At 36.5% G+C, this 21854-nt stretch overlaps 1 pseudogene and 1 gene segment (V, D, J or C); both read right to left on the reverse strand.

Annotated features, from left to right (window-relative positions):
• Positions 1 to 4448: 4448 nt before the first annotated feature.
• Positions 4449 to 9963, reverse strand: LOC116906074. The segment is given in 3 exon segments: positions 4449 to 4522; positions 9529 to 9834; positions 9918 to 9963. Coding segments are annotated over 3 exon segments (426 nt in total).
• A 1770-nt stretch (positions 9964 to 11733) lies between these two features.
• On the reverse strand, positions 11734 to 12242 carry LOC116906075 (annotated as a pseudogene).
• Between the last annotated feature and the right edge of the window lie 9612 nt (positions 12243 to 21854).

Consider the following 21854-nt stretch of genomic DNA (forward strand, 5'->3'; position numbering starts at 1 on the left):
CACCTACTCCAAAAGGGCCAAAACTTCCTCAAAAATGCTCTGGGAAGAAGATATGCAAACCATAACAGAGCATAAAGACCTTGTCCCCACAGAGAGTACAGGATAGGAATGCACCCAAAATACCGAGAATGATTTTCCCAGACTTTTCTATCATTAGAATATTATTCTTCCTTAGGGTAGTGGTCAATTACACTTAGGGCCAGTTGACTTGTATGTTGTTGGTGTTGGCCAGAGAGTACACCAGACACTGGATTTAACAAAAGAACCTACCTTCATGATCATGAGAACTTCATAAAATAGGTGTTATGTAGCCACACCTTAAGCTTTATTTTGCACCTGGATTTGTAATGATTATGGACATTATTGTTGCTTGGAGGACCTGTTACAAATTCTAATGTACTGAAATATGCCTATTATACACTGGCTGTGCATACACTCCTCAATGTCTGATCCATGTTAACAAAGTCAATATGCACCACACTCTCGTTCTCATCTCTGCACATGGTTTGTTTCCTTCTATGACACCTGTAAGGATGCCCTCAACAAATAAAAGTATGCTGTTCACTTAGAGATTATTAAGAAAAAAAATTCATTACTAAATATACAGAGAGACAGAGAGACAGAAAAAGAAAGACAGAGACAAAAAGACAGAGAAGCTAAAACTTAGACATTTTGATTATGAATTTCACTGCACCTTAGAATTATCCATTTCACATGTGCCACATCCTTAAATACTTTCATTTCTGAATTCATTTCGTGAATACACTTTGAACAATTTAAATGAAGACATGGCACCTAAATTATGGACACAGAACATGTGAAATATTTATTCAACAAATATGTTATCAGAAGTCTTTATTTATTTATGAACTTTTTAAATTTCCTTTTCCCTGCATTTATTGAAAATATATTTGTCATGTAATATGTTCAGATTAATGACTTCCCTTCTGCAACACCTCCCCAATCTTCTTCCAGCTTGATCCTGTTTATTTACCTAATTAGAAGACTAACACAACCTAAACACAATAATAAAAGAAAAACTAAGTAAGATAAAGGAAAAGCAGGCAAATGGGATTAGAACAATACAAACTAACTGAAGAAAAGTCACCAAAAACAAACAAACAAAAAGAAACACAAGTGGATGCAGAGACACAAGCTCACAAATACTCTGTAAAACAAAGTTGGAAAACAGGTATTCAATAGAAATTGAGAGTTGATTATGGTACATCAGTATAGAACCATGTTCTAAAAAGGGTAGTGACGGTTGGGATAATTACTGAGACTTGGAAGGAAGTAAATATGGACTCAAACACTTATGTATAATCTCAGAACCTACTTCAAATAACAAGTATGTACATTGTGTTGGTAAATTAGTAGGATGCAAAGTAATTTAATAATATTGAATAATATTTGGACTAACCTACAAGTATTATATTTTCTTCTATTTGCATTCTATTGTAAATATTTCTCACATTCTGAGAGGCTGAAATTTCTGTTGGAACATACCACAAGTGCTAACAACTCACCTCAAGTAATTTATTACTTAAAACTATGAACGGAGAGTTTATTTGCTCAGGGTTTGGTGATTTGGATTTCATAGGTCAAATTCATATTATACTTTAATCTCAACATTTTTTTTCAAAAATTCTGACCTCTCAGGATCCAGTAATATTGTAATAATTTATCATCATACTTTTCCCTTTTTATTTTATTTTTTTTTTTTTTGAGTAAGAAACATGTCAGTGGAGGTGGTCGCTGGTGAAGAAACTGACAAGGTACGGTGAAGTGTAGGCTTAGCCAAAACCAGCATCAATGTTTTCAGGGTGTGGACATCCCTATATTACTCCCATAGTCACAAGCAATTTGAATATTCATGAGCAGGGTACTTCTTATATAAGTACCTTGTACAGATGAAGTAAAACTTAAGAACACACACAGGGAAGGCACATGAGCCAGGCATCAAGATGCTCATGTCCTAGTCATAATTTTCTCTGAGGAAATGCATTCCACCTATTTACCCTGAACCCTGGGAAGATACTCTGAATACAAATTCAGGATATAAGGTATCATCATATTTGTGTTCTATGATTGTTGCTCCTCTTTGGGACAATGTTATCCCATTACTGTACAAGAAGGTTTCTTTTATGTTGATGATGATGAAAATAATGGAAAATTGAAAAAGGACTAATTTTTGGGATTTTTAGAGATTTATTTCATATATTTGCAATAAATATTTGGCCTTCCAACAGGTTACATACAGAAAAACTAACCTCCCAAAAATAAAAAATCTTGAGAAACGTATACATGCTAATGACTATTGCACCACCATCATCAATAACTAACTTATAAAATGTACTTTATATATGTCAACAAAGGATTTCATCCTGAATAAATGGTTATATAATATATATTATAAACAATATATCAATAGATACAATATTTAATAATGCAATATATTATATGACATATAGTAACAATAAAATTTATGTACATATAAAACAATAGAAGTTTGTTCCAGAAAGAAATAACAAATTTACATTGCTTTTGAGAAAATGGATTATAGATAACTCTATTAAACAAATGCGAAATCACAGACATTAAATGATACTTTCATTAGTAGCTCATATGAATTTCATATTTATATAAAACTATACATACAAATATATGATGATGGACCCTCCCCCTGTTTAAATTTTCTAGTAAAAAGGGCTAACTGGTGCTCTTAAATAGGATATTCATTGCGAGGAGTCCAGGGTTATGTAGGGAAAGTAAGTCCAATATACAAATACAGCTTGTTCTTTTCTCTGAAAGTTCTATACATTCAGGGTTTCCTGCTGGCATACGCCTGTAAAGTTGTATTCTTTCTATAGCTTTCACATTTTGATCCCAAGGTTTTTTGTTCTTAGGCATCTAGTCATTTTGGGGCATGTATAAAACTATGTCTTTCATTGGGTTACTCTCAAAATTATCTACCATTTGCAACAAAATCATTGTTTTTTCCCCATTGTAGAATCTTTTCCCAAAAGGGCATCTCTTTTGGCTATAACATCCTGAACTTTTTTTTTATGTTTCTTTTGGGTATTAACTGATAAATGTCCAAAATTCAGAATGAGTCAGTCTGCAACCCCACCAACAATATTACAACCTTCACCTGATACATAGAGGATAATTAGTAGCCCTATGTAAACAGTGAAAAACCCTGAGAAACCTTTTTAGTAAAATGTTAAAATGTTTTAGGCCCAAATCAGTCAAAGTCAAATTGTCTTTCTATACCCCAAAAAACTTTCAGTTTGGTGTGACTCTCACCTACCAAACAAGTTCTTTTTTCCTCATCCACATTGACATTTTTTTATTGTTATATTATTCTTATGGTGGTAAGAAACAGGAACCCGAGAAATCTTCCCAAAAATGTTGCATATGGACTAAAAAATGGATATTCAGTTTAAACATTCCTCAAACTGGGTACTAATTGAACTCTTGGTGGTAAGAGTTCTAACGGATATTACTAAAGGGTACTAATGAACTCAGACATTACTAACCAGTAGACATCTCTATCTTCTCTGCTATTTCAAAATTTCTCGTGTGGTAATATTTACTGGTTGGATTTGTGTGTGTCTTGCACTGGTAAATAAACCTACTGAGAATTAATGTGTGTAATAAGAACAGGCTAATTTCTGTATTTAGAGTCTCCTATCTTTCAATCCATTCTCTGTACCATACATTATGTGTTTTCCATGTTTTGTGATGTTCCTTGATTTTTTGCTAAGTGAATGACATCATTGACTGTTGTGTGGCTAAGTATCTGTCAATCATTCTCAGTACTTTGACCAGTCATGAATGTTTGCATAATCCATTACACACTGCATACATGAGCCTCTGAGATCAAGGCTCAGACAGTCTATTGTGTAAAAACTTAAATTTTTATTAGAAAGTTTGATCATTACCAATACAATTGAGGTTTATTAAGTAATATATGATCCCTAAACATGGGTTATTGATGACAGTAATCTGGTTTCCTATGAAAATTCAATAAAAATAATAACAAAAATACCCTCAATATCCCTCCCAAATGTATACTCACATGACATTACATCTTATTAAAGAAGCACTTGCACATGTATATTTATTCACAACATGTTATCCATGTTCTATTCTCATCATACAGAGGAAGAAATCATTCCAGATTTCCAAGAAAACATGAAGAAAAAATGAAAAGTTTTGCATACAGAAATTTACTCAGTGGTAAAGTACGAAATTCAAAATCTATAAGTGTCTGCATGAACTGCAAAAATATGATGAAAAGGTAGGTCACACATGCTATAAAGTCAAGGGCCTCATGTTCTCTCAATACATGTTCCAAAATTTTAATATTTGATTTAGTGTATTCAATTGTGCAAGCTGAGAAACTAGAATTGGGACATTAGATTAATAGAAGTTTAGGGGATGGTTTAGTAAAATAGAACTAAAATGAAAGCAGAGACAGTTGAGGTGGTAAATGTTTTAAACATGAAATAGTGTTGGGAAATGGAGAAAAGATAAATTGGTGATTGGTGTATAATAAACCAAATTGAAGTCACATGTATAAAGCTAGTGTAAATATGCCCCATACATATACAGACACCAAACTAGATACGATGGATGAAGCAAAGAAGTGCAGGCTGACAGGAACCGGATATAGAAGTTTCCTGAGAAACACAGCCAGAATACATGAAATACATAGGCAAATGCCATCACCAAACTACTGAACTGAGAACAGGACACCCATTGAAGGAATCAGAGAAAGGACTGAAACTTGAAGGGGCTTGAGACCCCATATGAACAACAATGCCAAACAACCAGAGCTTGAAGGGACTAAGCCACTACCCAAAGACTATACATAGACTGACCCTGGGCTCCAACCTCATAGGTAGCAATGAATAGCCTAGGAAGAGCTCAAGTGGAAGGGGAAGCCCTTGGTCCTGCTAAGACTGAACCCACAGTGAACGTGATTGTTGGTGGGAGGGTGGTAATATGTGGAGGATGGGGAGGAGAACACCCATGGAGAAGGGGAGAGGGAGGGATTGGGGGATGTTGGCCTGGAAACCAGGAAAGGGAATAGCAATCGAAATGTAAATAAAAAATGCCCAAGTTAATAAAGAAAAATAAATAAATAAAATTAAAAAAATAAAGCTGTTGTAAAATCTAAGGTGTTCTAATGTTAGTAAAGAAAGGAAGGAAGAAAAAAAGGAAGCCAGCAAGCAAGCTATAGAGCATATATACTGCATGTTGCATTGCAAACAAAAGCAGGGATATTAGGAGTAAAGGAATGTGCATTATTCACTAAAGAAAACAAAAATTGCAATTGCCAAAAATGGTAAAAAAGAAAAGTGAGCAGATCATAGTTGTCCAGTGTATAGCTGGGAGTGTCTTTGACTTTGGTTTCTTGTTCAGATTATAATGTTGTCTTATAGACTGATGAAACATATTATTAGCAAAAATAATAAATTTAAGGAAAGTTTATGAAAACTAGTGATATTTGGATGAGATTTGTAGGATGTTTTTTGCATTCTCCAGGAAATCTAGTTTTTTTTGTGTTGAAATAACAACAATAATGACACAAAGTCCACATATACATGGAAGTTGAACAACAACTTACTTAATGACAACTTGATGGAAGAAATAAACTATTCAAAGATAAAAGCCACATGATCATTTCATTAGATGCTGAGAAAGCATTTGACAAAATTCAACATCCCTTCATGATAAAAGTCCTGGATTGATCAGGAATTCAAGGCCCATATCTAAACACAGTAAAAGCACTATACATCAAACCAGTAGCTAACATCAAACAAAATGGAGAGATTTTTGACAAAATCCCATTAAAACCACGGACGAGACATGGCTGCCTACTCTCTCCCTACTTATTAAATATAGTACTTAAAATCCTAGCCAGGGCAGTCAGAAAGCAAGAGGAGATCAAAGGAATAAAAATTGGAAGGGAAGAAATCAAATTATCACTATTTGTAGATGATATGATAATATACTTATGTGATCCCAAAAGTTCCAGCAAAGAACTACGTAACCTGATAAACGACTTCAGCAAAGTGTCATGATATAAAATAAATTCAAACAAATCCTAGAGCCTTCCTCTACTCAAAGGATAAAGAGGCTGAGAAAGAAATTAGGGAAATGACACCCTTCACAATAGTCCCAAATATAAAATATCTCGATGTGTCTTTAACCAAGCAAGTGAAAGATCTGTATGAAAAGAAATTCAAGTCTCTGAAGAAAGAAATTGAGGAAGAGCTCAGAAGATGGAAAGATCTCCCATGTTTATGAATTGGCAGGATTAATATAGTAAAGATGGCTATTTTGCCAAAAACAATCTGAAGATTCAGTGCAATCTGCATCAAAATTCCTACTCCATTCTTTATAGAGATAGAAAGAACAGTATGTAAATTCATTTGAAATTAAAAAAAAAAAACCCAGGATAGCTAAAACTATACTCAACAATAAAAGAACTTCTGGGGGAATTTACATCACTGACTTCAAACAGTATTACAGAGCAATATTCATAAAAACTGTTTGGTACTGGCACAGAGACAGGCAGACAGATCGTGGAACACAATTGAAAACCAAGAAATGAGCCCACATACCTATGGTAACTTAATTTTGACAAAGGACCTAAAACCACACAATGGAAGAAATATAGCATTTTCAACAAATGGGGCTGGTTCAACTAGAAGTCACCATGTAGAATGAAAATCAAACCATTCTTGTCACCCTGTACAAAGCTTAAGTCCAAGTGGATCAAAGACCTTCACAGCAAACCAGGTACAAAGTAATAGAAGAGAAAGTGGGGATGATTCTCAAACACATGGGCACAGGGAAAACTTTCCTGAACAAAACACCAATGGCTTATGCTCTAAGATCAAGAATCGATGAATGGGATCTTATAAAACTGCAAAACTTCTGTAAGGAAGAAGATATTGTCATTAGGACAAAACAGCAACCAACACATTAGGCAAATATCTTTACCAATACTACATCAGATAGAGGGATAATATTCAAAATACACAAAGAACACAAGAAGTTAGACTCCAGAGAGCCAAATAACCCTATTAAAAATGGGGCACAGAGCTTAACAAAACATTCTCAGCTGAGAAATATCAAATAGCTGAGAAGTACCTTAAGAAATATTCAAAATCCTTAGTCATCAGGGAAATGTAAATCAAAACAACACTGAGATTGCACTTCATACCAGTCAAAAAGGCTAAAATAAAAAAGTCAGGTGACAGCAAATGCTGGTGAGGATGTGGAGAAAGAGAAACACTTCTCCAGTGTTGGTGGGATTTCAAACTGGTACAAACACTCTGGAAATCAGGCTGGAGTTTCCTCAGAAAATTGAACCTTCCCCTACCTGAGGACCCAGCTATACCTCTTCTTGGCATATACCCAAAAGATGCTCGAATATACAACAAAGTAACATGCTCCACTATGTTCATAGCAGCCTTATTTATAATAGCCTAAAGCTGTAAAGGACCTGAATTCAAAAAATGTGGTAAATCTACAGAATGGAGTACTACTCAGCTATCAAAAGCAATAGCTTCATGAAATGAATCAGAAAATATCATACTGAGTGAGGTAACCCAATCACATAAAAACACACTTGGTATGCCCTCAATGATAAGTGGATATTATATCCCAAAATCTTGAATTACCAAAGATGCAATCCACAGAACACAGGAAGCTCAAAAAGAAGGATGACCAAAGTGCGGATGCTCCCACTCCGTCTTTTAAAGGGGAAAAATATCCATAGGACGGTATGTGGAAGCAAGTTTAGAGCAAAACTAGATAAGAATGATGAAACTTGAAAGTGCATGGTGAAAGGGACCGGTTATAGATCCCTCCTGAGAGACACATCCAGAACATGTCCAATACAAAGGGCCATGCTAGCAGCAAACCGCCGAACTGAGAACAGGAACCCCCATCCCCCTTGGGGGAATTAGTGGAAGGACTGAAGAGTTGAAGCAGCTTGCAACCCCATAAGAACAACAACGCCAACCAACCAGAGCTTCCAGGGACTAAACCACTACCGAAAGACTATACATGGACTGACCCAGGATTCCAACTGCATATATAGCAGAGAATAGCCTTGTTGGGGCACCAGTGGAAAGGGAAGCCCTTGGTCCTGCCAAAGTTGTATCCCTAGTGCAGCGGAATGTTGGGGAGGATTGTTAAGGAGTGTGGATGGGGGAAACACTAGTATGGGGAAAGAGGAGTGGGAGGGGAGGGAATGCGAGCGTATGAATAGGAAACCGGGAAAGGGAATAACATTTGAAATTTAAGTAGAGAAATATATCTAATGAAAAAACGATAAATAAAATGTAAAGACATAAAATATCCAATATTAATAAAGAAAGAAAGGAAGGAAGAAAATAGAAAGAAAGAAAGAAAGAAAGAAAGAAAGAAATAAAGAAAGAAAGAGAAGCAAAAGAAAGAAAAAGACCTTATGAAAGCTCAAAGCACATATTGCACCTCACAAATTAAAAGCGGGAGATTTTTACACCCCACTCTCATCATTGAACAGATCATGCAAACTAAACAGATACACAGAGAAACTAAAAGAGGTTATGAAATAAGTAGATTTAACAGATATTTATAGAACAGTTCATCATGAAACAAAAAAGTATACCGTCTTCTCAGTACCTCATGGTTGCTTCTCCAAAACTGACAACATAATCAATCACAAAACAGGCCTCAACAGATACAAGAAGACTGAAACAATCCCATGCACCATATAAGACCATGACAGATTAAGGTTTGTCTTCAATAACAACAAATACAACAGAAAGCCCACATATACATGGAAGTTGAACAATGCTATACTCATTAATTACTTGATCAAGGATGAAATAAAGACGGAAATCAAAGACGTTTTAGAATTAAATGAAAATGAAGGCACAACATACCCAAATTAATGGGACACAAAGTTAGCAGTGCTAAGAGGGAAACTCATAGCTCTGAATGCTCCAAATAGAAACTGTAGAGAGCATACATTAGCAGCTTCACAGCACACCTAAAAGCTCAAGAACAAAATGTAGCTAATACACCATATGTTCCCCTTTTTGCTGTTTTATTTGAATAAGAAACAGGTCAATGGAGGTGGTCACTGGTGAAGAGAATAACAAGGTATGGTGTACTATGGGTTTATTCTAAATCAGCATCACAATTTTCATAGACCTGCCTTTGTAAAAACTACAAGGCGGGGTTGCGGATTTAGCTCAGTGGTAGAGCCCTTGCCTAGCAACTGCAAGGCCCTGGGTTCGGTCCCCAGCTCCGAAAAAAAGAACCAAAAAAAAAAAACAAAACAAAACAAAACAAAACTACAAGGCAATATAGGAGTGTAAGGATGAAGCAATAAATGGACATTCAGAATTACTATTTCTAAGCAAGTCTAAAGGTTATTCTTTTTGTCATCTCAGTCCCAGCACAGCTTCCTTTTCCTTCAGAGTTTTTGACACACTCAGCATGTGGTTACAATGCTGTGTCTTGCACAGTAATAGACCGCGGTGTCCTCAGGTGTCAGGCTTCTGAGTTGCATGTAGGCTTTGCTGGAATATTTGTCTACTGTCAATGTGGCCTTGCCCTTGAACTTCTCATTGTAGCCTGTACTGCCACTTTCAGGATAAATACGTCCAATCCACTCAAGGCCCTGTCCAGGCCTCTGCTTTATCCAGTATATATAGTAGCTGGTGAAAGTATAGCCAGAAGCCTTGCAGGACAACGTCACTGAAGACCCAGGCTTCACCAACTCAGCTCCAAACTGCTGCAGCTGGACCTGGGAGTGAACTCCTGTGGAGGAAAAGTCAGACTGGATGTCACTGCCATCTCAGATCCCATCTCCTCTTCAGATTTCTAAACAATGAGCTACTTACCTACAGATACTGAGAAGAGGAAGAGAAAGACCCAGCTACATTCCATGGTTAGAATCATTGCATTCAGAGACTGTTAGAGGACACTGATCATACAGTGTGTTCAGTGTGTGGACATCCCTGTATGTACTGCTATAGACTCAGATAATTTGCATATTTATGAACAGGGGACTTATTACATAAGAACCTAATCCAGCTGGAGAAAAACTGTGAAGAGGAAGGACTGAAAAGGCCCATGGGTCAGGCAACAGGATACTCAGGTCCAAACCCTATTCCTCTCTGAGGAAGTGCATCCCAGTCACTTTCTATGAACCGTGAACAAATATTACAATCAATTTTTGGTCTGTATCTTTTTGTGACCTGTATCTGTTGTTCGAATCTGTGATATGTTAACACATTGATTTACAGATAATGATTTCTGATGATGAGATTATGACGATGATGATGGTAGTGGAGGTAGTGATGGTGGTGGTAGTTGTGCTGCTGATTATGGTGGTGATGATGGCTTTGATGATTGCGGTGATGGTGAATATGATGAAGATTATGTTTATAATAATGGAAAAATTCAATAACAGCCACTTTTTATATTTTTAGAGTCTAGTTTCTCATATGTGCAACTAATATTTTCCTTACCAACATGTTATATGTACAAAACTCAATTACTAAGAATAAATGTACTTCAAATGTACTTAATTATAAAAGATTATTTCAGGAGGATCCTCAATAACTAAGTTATAGCAGTAAGCTATGGGCATGTCAAGAAATATGCTCACCCTAGCACTTTAACATGTACATAAGCATGTAGGATTATTTTGCTTATCCTAGCTCTGAAATAAAAACCCAAGACTTATATTTATTAATTATATCTTTAAACCTTATCTTACTTTTGTTCCCAACTAACTCTTATAACTTAAAATAATCCATTCATTTTAATCTATGTTCTGTCAAATGACTATATGATTAGCTCTCCTTCATGCCTATCCTGCTTCCTCCTCTGCATTTGGCTGGCAACATCTACTCCCAAATGGATTCCAGAGTTCCTATCTATCCTGCCTAATCTCTTCTTTCATGGGGACCATTAACCTTTTGAATCCAGTAAAGGGTTGGGTGATTAAGTGATTACTTAATATGATTAGAGATATAAATACCAACTCCAAAACTCTGGTCTTCACAACATTATGCTGCCCAGAAATCAGTTTTTGTATGATACACCACAGTTTTTACACAGTGCACAAAAGTTCACTCCAACTCAGGAATGTGTAGAACACGTTCACTAATTTAAACTCCTTTCTGAATGTTACATGCAAGGATTTTCAGATGTACATAGAATTCTTCTGGTTTGAACATCTGAGGACAAATGTGGACTATATGATACAAAAATTGAATCTTTTATGTATTCTATAAATTTGTTCTAACAAAGTTAGGTAAATATGTTAGGTGCCCAGGCAATGAGGTCTTAAGATCTAGAAAATATTGTGGAAAACATAGAGCTGCTCACTAACACAAAAATTTCAGAAAATGATGTTATATGTACTTTATCACCTTCTGACCTTAATGTTGGTCAGAGAGCACACTATAACTAGCCTTTAGCAATAGAGCCTATCCTCATGGTCACAAGTATAACATGAAATTTTTCTATATGGTCACACCTTAACAGTAAAGAGGCAATGGCATTTAAAATGGTTATAGAAATTATTGTTGCCTTGAGACCCTTATCCTTTAGAAGGATGACAAAGTCACTATAGAATAGTGAGGAGGAAGCAAAAAATAGACACTCAAGATTCCTCTTTCTGAGCAAGTCTAAAGGTTAGCCTTTCTGTCATCTTAGTTCCAGAGCAGTTTCCTGTTCCTCCAAGGTTTCTGACATACTCAGAATGTGGTTTCCACGGCTGTGTCTAACACAATAATAGACTGCAGAATCCTCAGTCTTCAGGCTGTTTAGCTCCATGTAGGCTGTGTTGGAGGATGCGTCTATGGTCAGTGTGGCCTTGCCGTTGAACTTCTGATTGTACACAGTATCACCATTTCCAGGATTAATAACTCCAATCCATTCCAGTCCCTGTTCAAGAGCCTGCTTCACCCAATCTATTTCATACTCAATGAAAGTGTACCCAGAAGCCTTGCAAGACATCTTCACTGAAGCCCCAGGCTTCACCAGCTCAGCTTCTAGCTGCTGCAGCTGTACCTCTGAGTAGACATCTGTGGAGAGAATGGCATAATAGATGTCATTGTCATGTCAGGCCCTGTTTTCCTTTCAGATTTGGAAATGGTGAGCCTCTTACCTGCAGTAACTGACAGGAGGAAAAGAAAGACCAAGTTTTACTCCATGGTCAGAGTTCTATTTCAAAGACTGTGGAAAGGACACTGATCTTTTGTTGTTTTCATGGTATGAGCATCCCTTTTTTTACTCCCATAGAGTTAGGTGATTTACATATCCATGAGAGGGGACTTCTTACATAAGAATCTAGTCCAGCTGTAGAAGAATTGGATGGGGAGGACTAAAATGGCACATGGGTCAGGCAGCAGGATGCTCAGATACAATGCCTAATCCTAATCCTGAAAAAATGCATTCCATATATATTCCCTGAGACCTTGGCAGATGTTGTATATGTCACTTCAGGGACTAAGCTCTCAAAGATATTTTGTCCTGAGTCTGTTGCTCCACTTTGGGACAATTTTATGACATTGACTTACAGATGGTGATTTGTGGTGGTGGTGATGTTGATGGTCGTGAGATATTGAATGAAAATTGCAAAAACGGCTAATTTTTTTTAGAATTGAGAGCCTTCTTTCCAATATTTACAATTAACATATGCCTTTTTGCCTTTCAAAAGTGTAATATAGTTCAAAACACATAAACTGTCTAAAATTAGAGGTGTTTCAAAAATATTCACATATCAGTCATTATTGCAGCAATATCATGAATAACTAAAATATATAAATAAATCAGAGATGTATCACCAAAGGTTACAAAGATTATAGATTACACACATACATAAATTAGTATTAACTATATACACATATGTAGAGATATCACTAGTAAATAGTAAACCTCCAGAATCTTCCCCAAAAAAAGTGATTTTATTTTGCTCATCAATCATCAAATGCCATCAATCTTCGGCTTGATGTGGGCCCTAAGAGTTTTTCCCCATGCATGCTGTAATTTTTTAATTATTTCATTATTTTTAGGGCTGATAACAGGGTACAACTGTACTAAGGTGTATCTGTTACCCACAGAGGACTACTTATGTAATTTAACTCTAAGAGATTTACTGATATTGCTAAGCTCTCCAATAGACATCTTTACCTGCTCAGTCATTTTGAGGTATCCCATGTGGTGATTTTCACTGGTTTGATTTGAGTCTATCATGTGCTGCTGAATATAACTATTAAGAGTTCCCATGTGCAGTAAGAACAGTTAAATCCCAGGGAATAGAATTTCATGTTCTTTAACACCACTCTCTGTATCTTTTTTTTTTATTTTATGTATGTGGGTACACTGTAGAGTGAGTACACTGTAGCTGTCTTCAGAAACACAAGAAGAAGTTTTTGGATACCATTACAGATGGTTGTGAGTCACCATGTGGTTGCCAGGAATTGACCTCTGGAAGAACAGTCAGTGCTCTTAACCACTGAGTCATTTCTCCAGCCCCATTCTCTGTATATTGTATCCTTTCTTTTCCCTGTTTTTGATGGTCCTTGATTTTTGGTGAGAAGTTAGTATCATTGACTCATAGGTCAATAATTCACAGCACTCAGAACACTCATGAATGTCTGCACCTTACTTTACCAACAGCATATATGAGCCTTTGTGATCAAGGCTCAGACAATATGCTGGGTATAAACATAAATAACTATAAGAAAGCTTGACAACATTACCATTAGCAACTGAGTTCTATTAGGGCCTATATCATGTCTAAACATGGGCTTTAACCACACCTGTGATGAAGAATTTTGTATGAAAATTGGACAAAATATAATATAGAGAATTATGTTTTTTCCCAGCACTAACTCTCCTAAACATGTACTCAAATAACTCTGTATCTTATTGGAGAGATGCTGGACATTCATCTTTATTCATAGCCTGTTACTCATGATCTTTTAATAGCCTAGAGATGAAGAAATCATCCTAGATTTCTAATAAAGCATGTATAAAATGAAAAAATCTTGTACACACAGAAAAGTGAGTATTACTCAGTGATAAAACAGGAATTATCTGATCTATAAGTGTATGGTATTGGAAAAAAATATACTGAATGGATCAACCACGTCCATTAGACAAGTGCTTCCTGTTATCATCCATATCTGTTCCAAGATTTTAATATCGTGTTTGTTGTACTTATTTGTAGAAGTTGGAAGACTAGAATTGTGTCATTATAGTATGAGAAATTTACTAATGGGAAATAGTAAACATGAGGTGAATATAGAAAGTAGAACATTTTAAAATAGAGCAATCATAAGAACCAACACATTTGCATGACATCAAGAGCTTCTACAAGATCAAATTGGACTGATGTACATATGAATTCACAGAGACTAAGGTCACAGGAACAGAGACTGAACCAAATCAACAAGTTAAATCCCCAAGTAGAGAAAAGAAAATGCACACAGTCTCTCAGATCTAACCAGGAAGAATTGGGATTGGCACTCCCATGTAAAGGAATAATTAGTTTTCTCCAGTGTAGGCTCACAGGGGATGGTAAAAGCTGTCAGTCATGAAGAGAGCAGTTAATGATAACAAAAAATGACTTCAACGGTATTTTCGCAGATTTTTTTTAATATTGACTTTTCAGTTCCCTTTGTCTCGCTTTTTGCCTACGAATTATGGCTACAATGTTGTGATTTTATTTTCTCTCTCTCTCTCTCTCTCTCTCTCTCTCTCTCTGTGTTTGTGTATGTGTGTGTGTGTGTGTTTGTGTGTGTGTGTCTGTGTGTATGTCTTGCTTTTTTATTGTGTTTTTTTGTTTGACTTTAATCCTTTTGCTTTTTCTTCTTTTCTCTTTTTGACCTTTTTTTTGGAAAGAAAGAAAGTAAGTAGTTCATTAATTGGATGTAGGAAGAATCTGGAAATAGTTGGGATGTGGAAATCAGTTATTAGAATAAATTTCATCACTTTTACTCAAAAACTTATAAAAACCAAATAAAATCAAGTGAACCTAAATCTGCAAACTGTTTAGTAAAGAATCTTTACTGTTTGAACGTAGATATATCACACATTAATCACAGCAGGGTATATCACTTAATACACTTAAGAAAGAAAATCACAGTGAATAGAGAGCCTGTTCCATTCCCAGTGCATCTCTCTATGGCAATATTTCGCCTCAGTGATGGTGATGACATCCCTGAAAATAGGTTTGTCATGGCTTACACTTGTTACACTGGCTTTTGAAAGATTTTTATCCATGTAACTTCAGTATTCACAGAGACTAGCTGAAGTGATGAATCATTCTAGTTTACATGGGAATAATGATTTATTCATCAGAAACTTTAAGTTGTGCTACTGTATCTAAAATATCACTCTCAAAGACAGGTTCCTCCTTGTGGACAGGTGGATCCAACGCTACCAGTTCCCATTTCTAAAAAAGGTAATGACAGGAGTTAATAGACTTTTACCTGTTTTCATAAAGCTACACCTGGGCAGAGCACTTGTGTTCAGAGGGTAAATCACACACCCTATATAGTTTAATAGACAGAGTAAAATGACTTATATATTAAGTGTATAGAGGAGTGAGACTGTTGAAACCCATAATTAAAATGTTGAAGCAGGTCAGGACCTGTTTGACCATTAGCAGCTCAATTTACTTTGAACTCAGTGCTGAAATAGACCTGCATTGACAAGAATGGATAATTAGTAAAAACTCTGCTTAGGGAAAACGGAAAGGACAAACCAGGTAAAAAATCTCAATCATAGAGATCTGCAATGAGAATCACTCCATAATAACAGGGTTCTCAGGGACTGAGCCACCTACCAAAGAGTATACATTTTCTGGGTCAGGACCTCTAGCACATATATAGCAGATGTATAGCTCATTTATCATGTGAGTCCCCAATAACAGCAGTGGGATGTGTTTACTGTCTTGGGAACCATTTTCCTAACTGGACTACATTGTCTGGCCTCACTGGGAATGATGTCTCTAACCCTGCAAAGACTTGATCAGCCAGGGTTGGGAGATATCTGTTCAGGCTCCAACCCTCTCAGAGGAGAAAGGAAGGGAACAGAAGGAAGGACTTGTTTGTGGGGGAACAGAAAAGAAGACAGCAATTGGAATATAAAATCAATCAATAAATGCCCTCTTTGGATATCATAATTAACATCTTCAATGAAAAATAAACCCCTAATCCTAACGTAGGATATTTCATTTTACCTTCATAAGCAGCAATTTTTCTATGTGCTACATCTCTTTCCTTCTTATGAAGATGAAGCTTCACTGTTACACTTCAGAGGAAATACTCCCTCCACCTTGTTCCCTACTCCTCTCCATCATCCATTTTGTTCTATTTTGTCCCTTACTCTATGTCCTGTCCCTCAAGTGAAAACAATACTCCTTTGTGCTGAGAACTTTAGCTTGAGTGTCCTCAGACCCTACAGTCATAGCTTTACCATCACCAGTGTTGTCCTACAGCTACCAGAACAATTTCCTTATAATATTGAAATAGTGAGGAATTAAAACCCAACCATGAACTGAGAATGTAGTCCTCATTGGAGTAGTTAGAGAAAAGATTAAAGGAGCTGAAGGGGCTTGCAATCCCATGAGGGCAACAATACCAATCAACCAGAGCTCCCAGGGAATAACCATTACCAAAATAGTACACGTGGAAAGACCCATTGCTCCAGCTCCATCTGTAGCAGAGGATGGCCTTGTTGGGAATCAATGGAAGGAGAATCTATTGGTCCTGAGATGGCTCGATCCCCAAATGTAGCAGAATGTCAGAGCTTGTAGGCGGGAAGGGGTGAATGGTTGGGGGAAACATCCTCATAGAAGAAGGGGGAAGGAGTACAGGGGAGAAGGTTTATGGATGGGAAACTAGGAAAGTGGATACCATTTTAAATGTAAAGCAAAAATATACAGTAAAAATAAAAATTAAAATTAAATGGCATATGGTTGTTGTTAGTCCAAAACAGTCATATCAAGACTTACGACATTCATTTACTTTCTCAGAGGCACAAGAATATGGTGTCTATAGCTGTCTGGGATATCTGAAACACAAATGACTTACCTCCACAACTGACACTTATTTCAGCTTTGGTGTATTCAGCTGTGAGGTGATGTTAAGAAAATTCCTGAATTATGACCACTCAAGCATGAGCAGTCAGGATGTGCTTCCACTGCCTCAGATTAAGAATCATTATGATTGGTGAATGCATTTCCAGGGTTAAGTATCAACACAGGATCAGAGTTCTCAACTGGAAGCATGGATATCTGGAAGCTGCATTATAAACATATACAGATTTCTCTTTACGTACAAACTGACAGGCATTTTCAAGGCTTAATGTTACTCTCTCTTCTCTTTCTGTCCCTGCTTGTTCGCCTGTAGCTTGAGGCTGTGCACACTCTGCATTCTCTTGCACACTCTGCATTTCTCCTTTCACTCTTCTTTTCTCAAACTCCCACTCACGTGCACACCTCTGTTCATTACTCTTTCATTCTCACACGCACTCTTCATACACACTTCACACACACAAAATGTGCTCTCCTTTCACTCACACAATCTTCTTACACACCTCACATTCTCTCTACCCTCACTCTTCACATGCTCTTCTCATGCTCTTTCACCTTACTCTTGCCCCAGTCTTTTATTGATAATCCAAAAGCAGGTAGAAAAAAAGACATTGTGTAATCATTGCCAAAAGAAATTCAAAAGAAAAACCATATCCCACAAGGAGTAAAAATTATGATTGTTCCCCTAAGTTTCAAGATTACCCTATTCAGAGGCCTGGGGCCAAAATAATAATGAATGCAAAATTATCATTATTTAAACTTTGACTTTTTACTTATTATACTTCAGAGCTCAGAGCTCCGAGGTTAGCTGCTTGAATTTTCCTGTGAAGCTCTAATGATAAAGAACATGGGCAAAGTTGCCATATAGTGGCCAGAAAGAATCAAGTTAACCCTTTTCTATAGCTTTCTATTCCTTTCATTGTACACAATGACTCTCATAAGTTTCCAAGTATTTTGACTTAGGTTTACTAATATAACTAGTAATTATATTATAATAGTATAATTGTACAATTAATATATAATTATATTACATATTATACAATTTTTGTATAATTTTATGTATTCTATATTTCCTTATCCAGGAAGCACATTCAAATGTTATGCAAATCTTATTTCCTAACTTCAATAACTTTTTCCTTTCTTGGAGGCCCAATATTGGCTTTAATTCATTTTCTAATAATTTTTTCAAATTTTCTTTGCAAGTCAAGCATTAATCTGGAACTACCTTTGGGCAGTTATTACATTGTTTACAAAATAAGAACACACAACATGTGCCTGGCCATTAGGGCTGTGCTGTGCCCCTATGACTTAATTTTGAATTTTTTAATAATCATTACAACAAGGAATATCCACTTTCACAGAATTCACCAGAGCAGAAGGAGGAAAAAGTAGGAAGCTTGGTTATAGTGGAATAAATTATGCACATTAAGGCCTACTGAAAAGCAGTCATGCACAAATGAAATCTATACAACCGTTGTTTCCCAAGAGAAATGGGAACAAACTTTTATTTTATTTTATTTTATTTTTACAAAGAGCTGCTGTGGGATATTGAGAGGTCTTTATCCTAGCCAACTGCTGGAAGTCCCTGATATCATAAGCTGTCTCCAGCATGAATATGTTAAATTAAAGAAATTGGATTAGAAGTCATAACAGTCTGATGATATGCATAGTGCCCTCTTGATACAGGAACATAGAAGCAGCCATTGGGAGGAACCAGATGGTTTCCTCATTTGCCAGGAAGTGAACTGAACTGGTCCCAATATTCTCTGTACACAAATCCCATGGGTGAGAAAGCTGGACTCAAATAAGTACAGATAATCCTGAGAAGTCATAGCAGACTGCCAATTCTCCTCATGTTCATGACCCAAGAAGAAGCTGCCCAGTGTTCTCTGGATAAGGTAACATAGCTAGAGACAGGAGCAAAGCCCTTCCAATTAAACCTGAGGCCAGAGCTGAAGACCAGTTCCCTGCAGCACTGACAAACCTGAGAGCAGAGGTAAGACCAACTCTTCTGCTCCAAGTGACCCACATAGAGGCCTCATGTCACCCAAACACAGGAGAAGTTCTCTGTTCCCAGATCCGGCTGAAAGAAAACAGGTCTGCAAGAGGGCAGGCACAAAGGATTGCACCAGGGTCAAGACACTATCACAGACTGCAAGACAAGCTAACACCAGAGAGAACATGATGGTGAGAGGCAAGCACAGAAAACTAAACAACAGAAACCAAGACGAATAGTCATCACCAGAACCCAGTCCTCCAACCTAAGCAAATAATGGTTGTCCCAAACCCCTGGCAAAGCAAGATTTGGATTTAAAATCACATCTCGTGGTTATGATAGAAGACTTTAAGATGGACATAAATAACTATGTTCAAAAAATATATGACATACAAGTAAACAAGTAGAAGCCCTTAGAGGTAACCACAATAATTAAAGAATAACAGAGAAATGAAACCAAACCATCCAGGATTTAAAGACTGAAATAGGAAAAATAAAGAAAGCAAAAAGAGACAAAATCCTGGAGAAATAAAACCTATAAAGAGATCAGGAGTCATTTCCAAAATAATTATCCAGCCTTCTCCATCCTTACATCATTACATTATTAGGTCAAATGTCACACTGTTTATGGCCTGCTTGACCTTTATGCAATGATCATAATTACAGTAGACTCTTGACTTCAGCTTTAGAACCCACCCTTGTGTCCTGTGATTTCATAAAATGTTTTATATAGTCATGCCTTAGAAAGCTTCATTGTGCAACTGAAATTAATGATTATGGACAATCAGTTTTAGCAGGAGAACCTTCAATGTTCTATTGTGTTTAGTATACACAGTCATCTGCACCACATTCTCATTCTCATCTGTTCTAATGGGTTGCTTTCCTCTTTAACACCTACAGGGATGCCATCAAGAAATAATAAGTTTTCCTAGAAGAAATTACTATATTCACTTGGAGCTTAATTACAGAAAACTAAGTACTGAAAATAAACAAACATGTAGACACAAACATGCACAAATGCACAGACACATACGTATACACACATTTTAAAGCCCAAATATTTTGCTTTTGTTTTATGACACCTGAACATTATGCATTTCACATATGCCTTTGCTTTAAATCCTTTTAACTCTTGGCCTCTGAATTAAACTTGAACAATTTAATCACAGACCAGAGACATAGAGTCTAGGAACTTGAACCTGTAAGCAAAATTCTTGGTTGATTTATATTTTCCACTATTTATTTGCTTATTCATTTAAAACCTCCTTGCCGCTGACGTCCTAGTTTCCCCTCATAAATTCTTCCCTCAATCTCTTCTGCCCTTCTCCTCTGAGAGGGTGAGCCACACATGGATATCTTCCAACCCTTTCACATGAAGCCTCTGCAGCAGGAGGAACATAATCTCTCACTGAGGCCAAACAAGGCAGTCTGACAGTTACAGATTCCCGTCAGGCACCAGCTTTTAGGATGAGGCCCTGCTCATTTTGTTAGGAAACCCACAAAAGACTGACACAGAACTGCACATCTTTTATATATGTGCAGGAGGCCTGATCGGAGCCAGTTTGTGCTGTTTTGGCTGGTGGTTTCAATATCTGTCAGCCCCCCAACAGTCCACATTAGTTAACTGTTGGGCTTCCTGTGGAGTTCCTGCCTGCTTCAGAGCCCTGATCCTTCAACTCTTACCACCAAGTCCTTAGACCCCATCTGATGTTTGCCTATTGGGTATATCTCTATTCCAGTCAACTGCTAGGTAGATAGTCAGCCTAGGCTTCTCTCTACAAGCATATCCAAGTATCATCAATGCTGTCAGCGATTGGTGTTTTCCCATGGAATGAGTCTCAACTTGGGCTGGTTATTGGTTAGTCATCCCTAAGTCTCTCTGCTCCATTTTTGACCCTGTGTTTCTTCTTCACAGGACACATTTTGGGTCTTGCTTTTTTTTTCTATTTTTAACTGGAAAATATTTTTATACACTATATTCTAATTACTAATTCTCCTTTCCCAACTCCTTCATGATCTTCCTTCCTCAACCCCCTCCTTAATCTACTTAGAAAACAAACAGAACCTAAAAGTAATTTAAAAAAAAAGTAAGCTAAATGAAAAGCAAATGAATTGTAATAGGACAAAGAAAATTAACAGAAGAAAAGACACGAAAGAAAAAGCACAAGAAACACACATAGATGCAGAGACACCCCAATTCACAAGCAATCTGTAGCACAAGGATGAGCTTCAAGTGTGCAACCCACTGTGATACTTTATGCTGTATCACTATAGGTCCGTGTTCTCAAAAGGCTGGCAACTGTAGGGCTGCTTACTGGGACTTGGTCAATTTTTTTATGAGAACCAATCTTAACATATAACTTCTGAGCCTAACTCAGCTAGCATGTACATATTTTGAGTTGATAAACGATGTCTTGGAAAAGCGATTTAGCAATACTTTTCAAACATTCGAGAATTACACGTATGTGACTATGGATTGTTTTATTAATATCTGTTACTTTATAAGAGACTGGAACTTCTGACAGACAACACAGCCAGTGTTGAAAACATACCAGGAAGCCACTTAAGACTTAAGACTATGTAAATTTTTTTGTTTGTTTTGTTTTTTGGGTTTTTTGTTTAGTTTAGTTTTTTTTTTTTTTTTTTTTTTTTTTTTTTTTTTTTTTTTTTTTTTTTTTTTTTTTTTTTTTTTTTTTTTTTTTTTTTTTTTTTTTTTTTTTTTTT

The sequence above is a fragment of the Rattus rattus genome, chromosome 7 (assembly GCF_011064425.1).
Source record: "Rattus rattus isolate New Zealand chromosome 7, Rrattus_CSIRO_v1, whole genome shotgun sequence".
In the NCBI taxonomy this organism is placed as follows: Eukaryota; Metazoa; Chordata; class Mammalia; order Rodentia; family Muridae; genus Rattus; species Rattus rattus.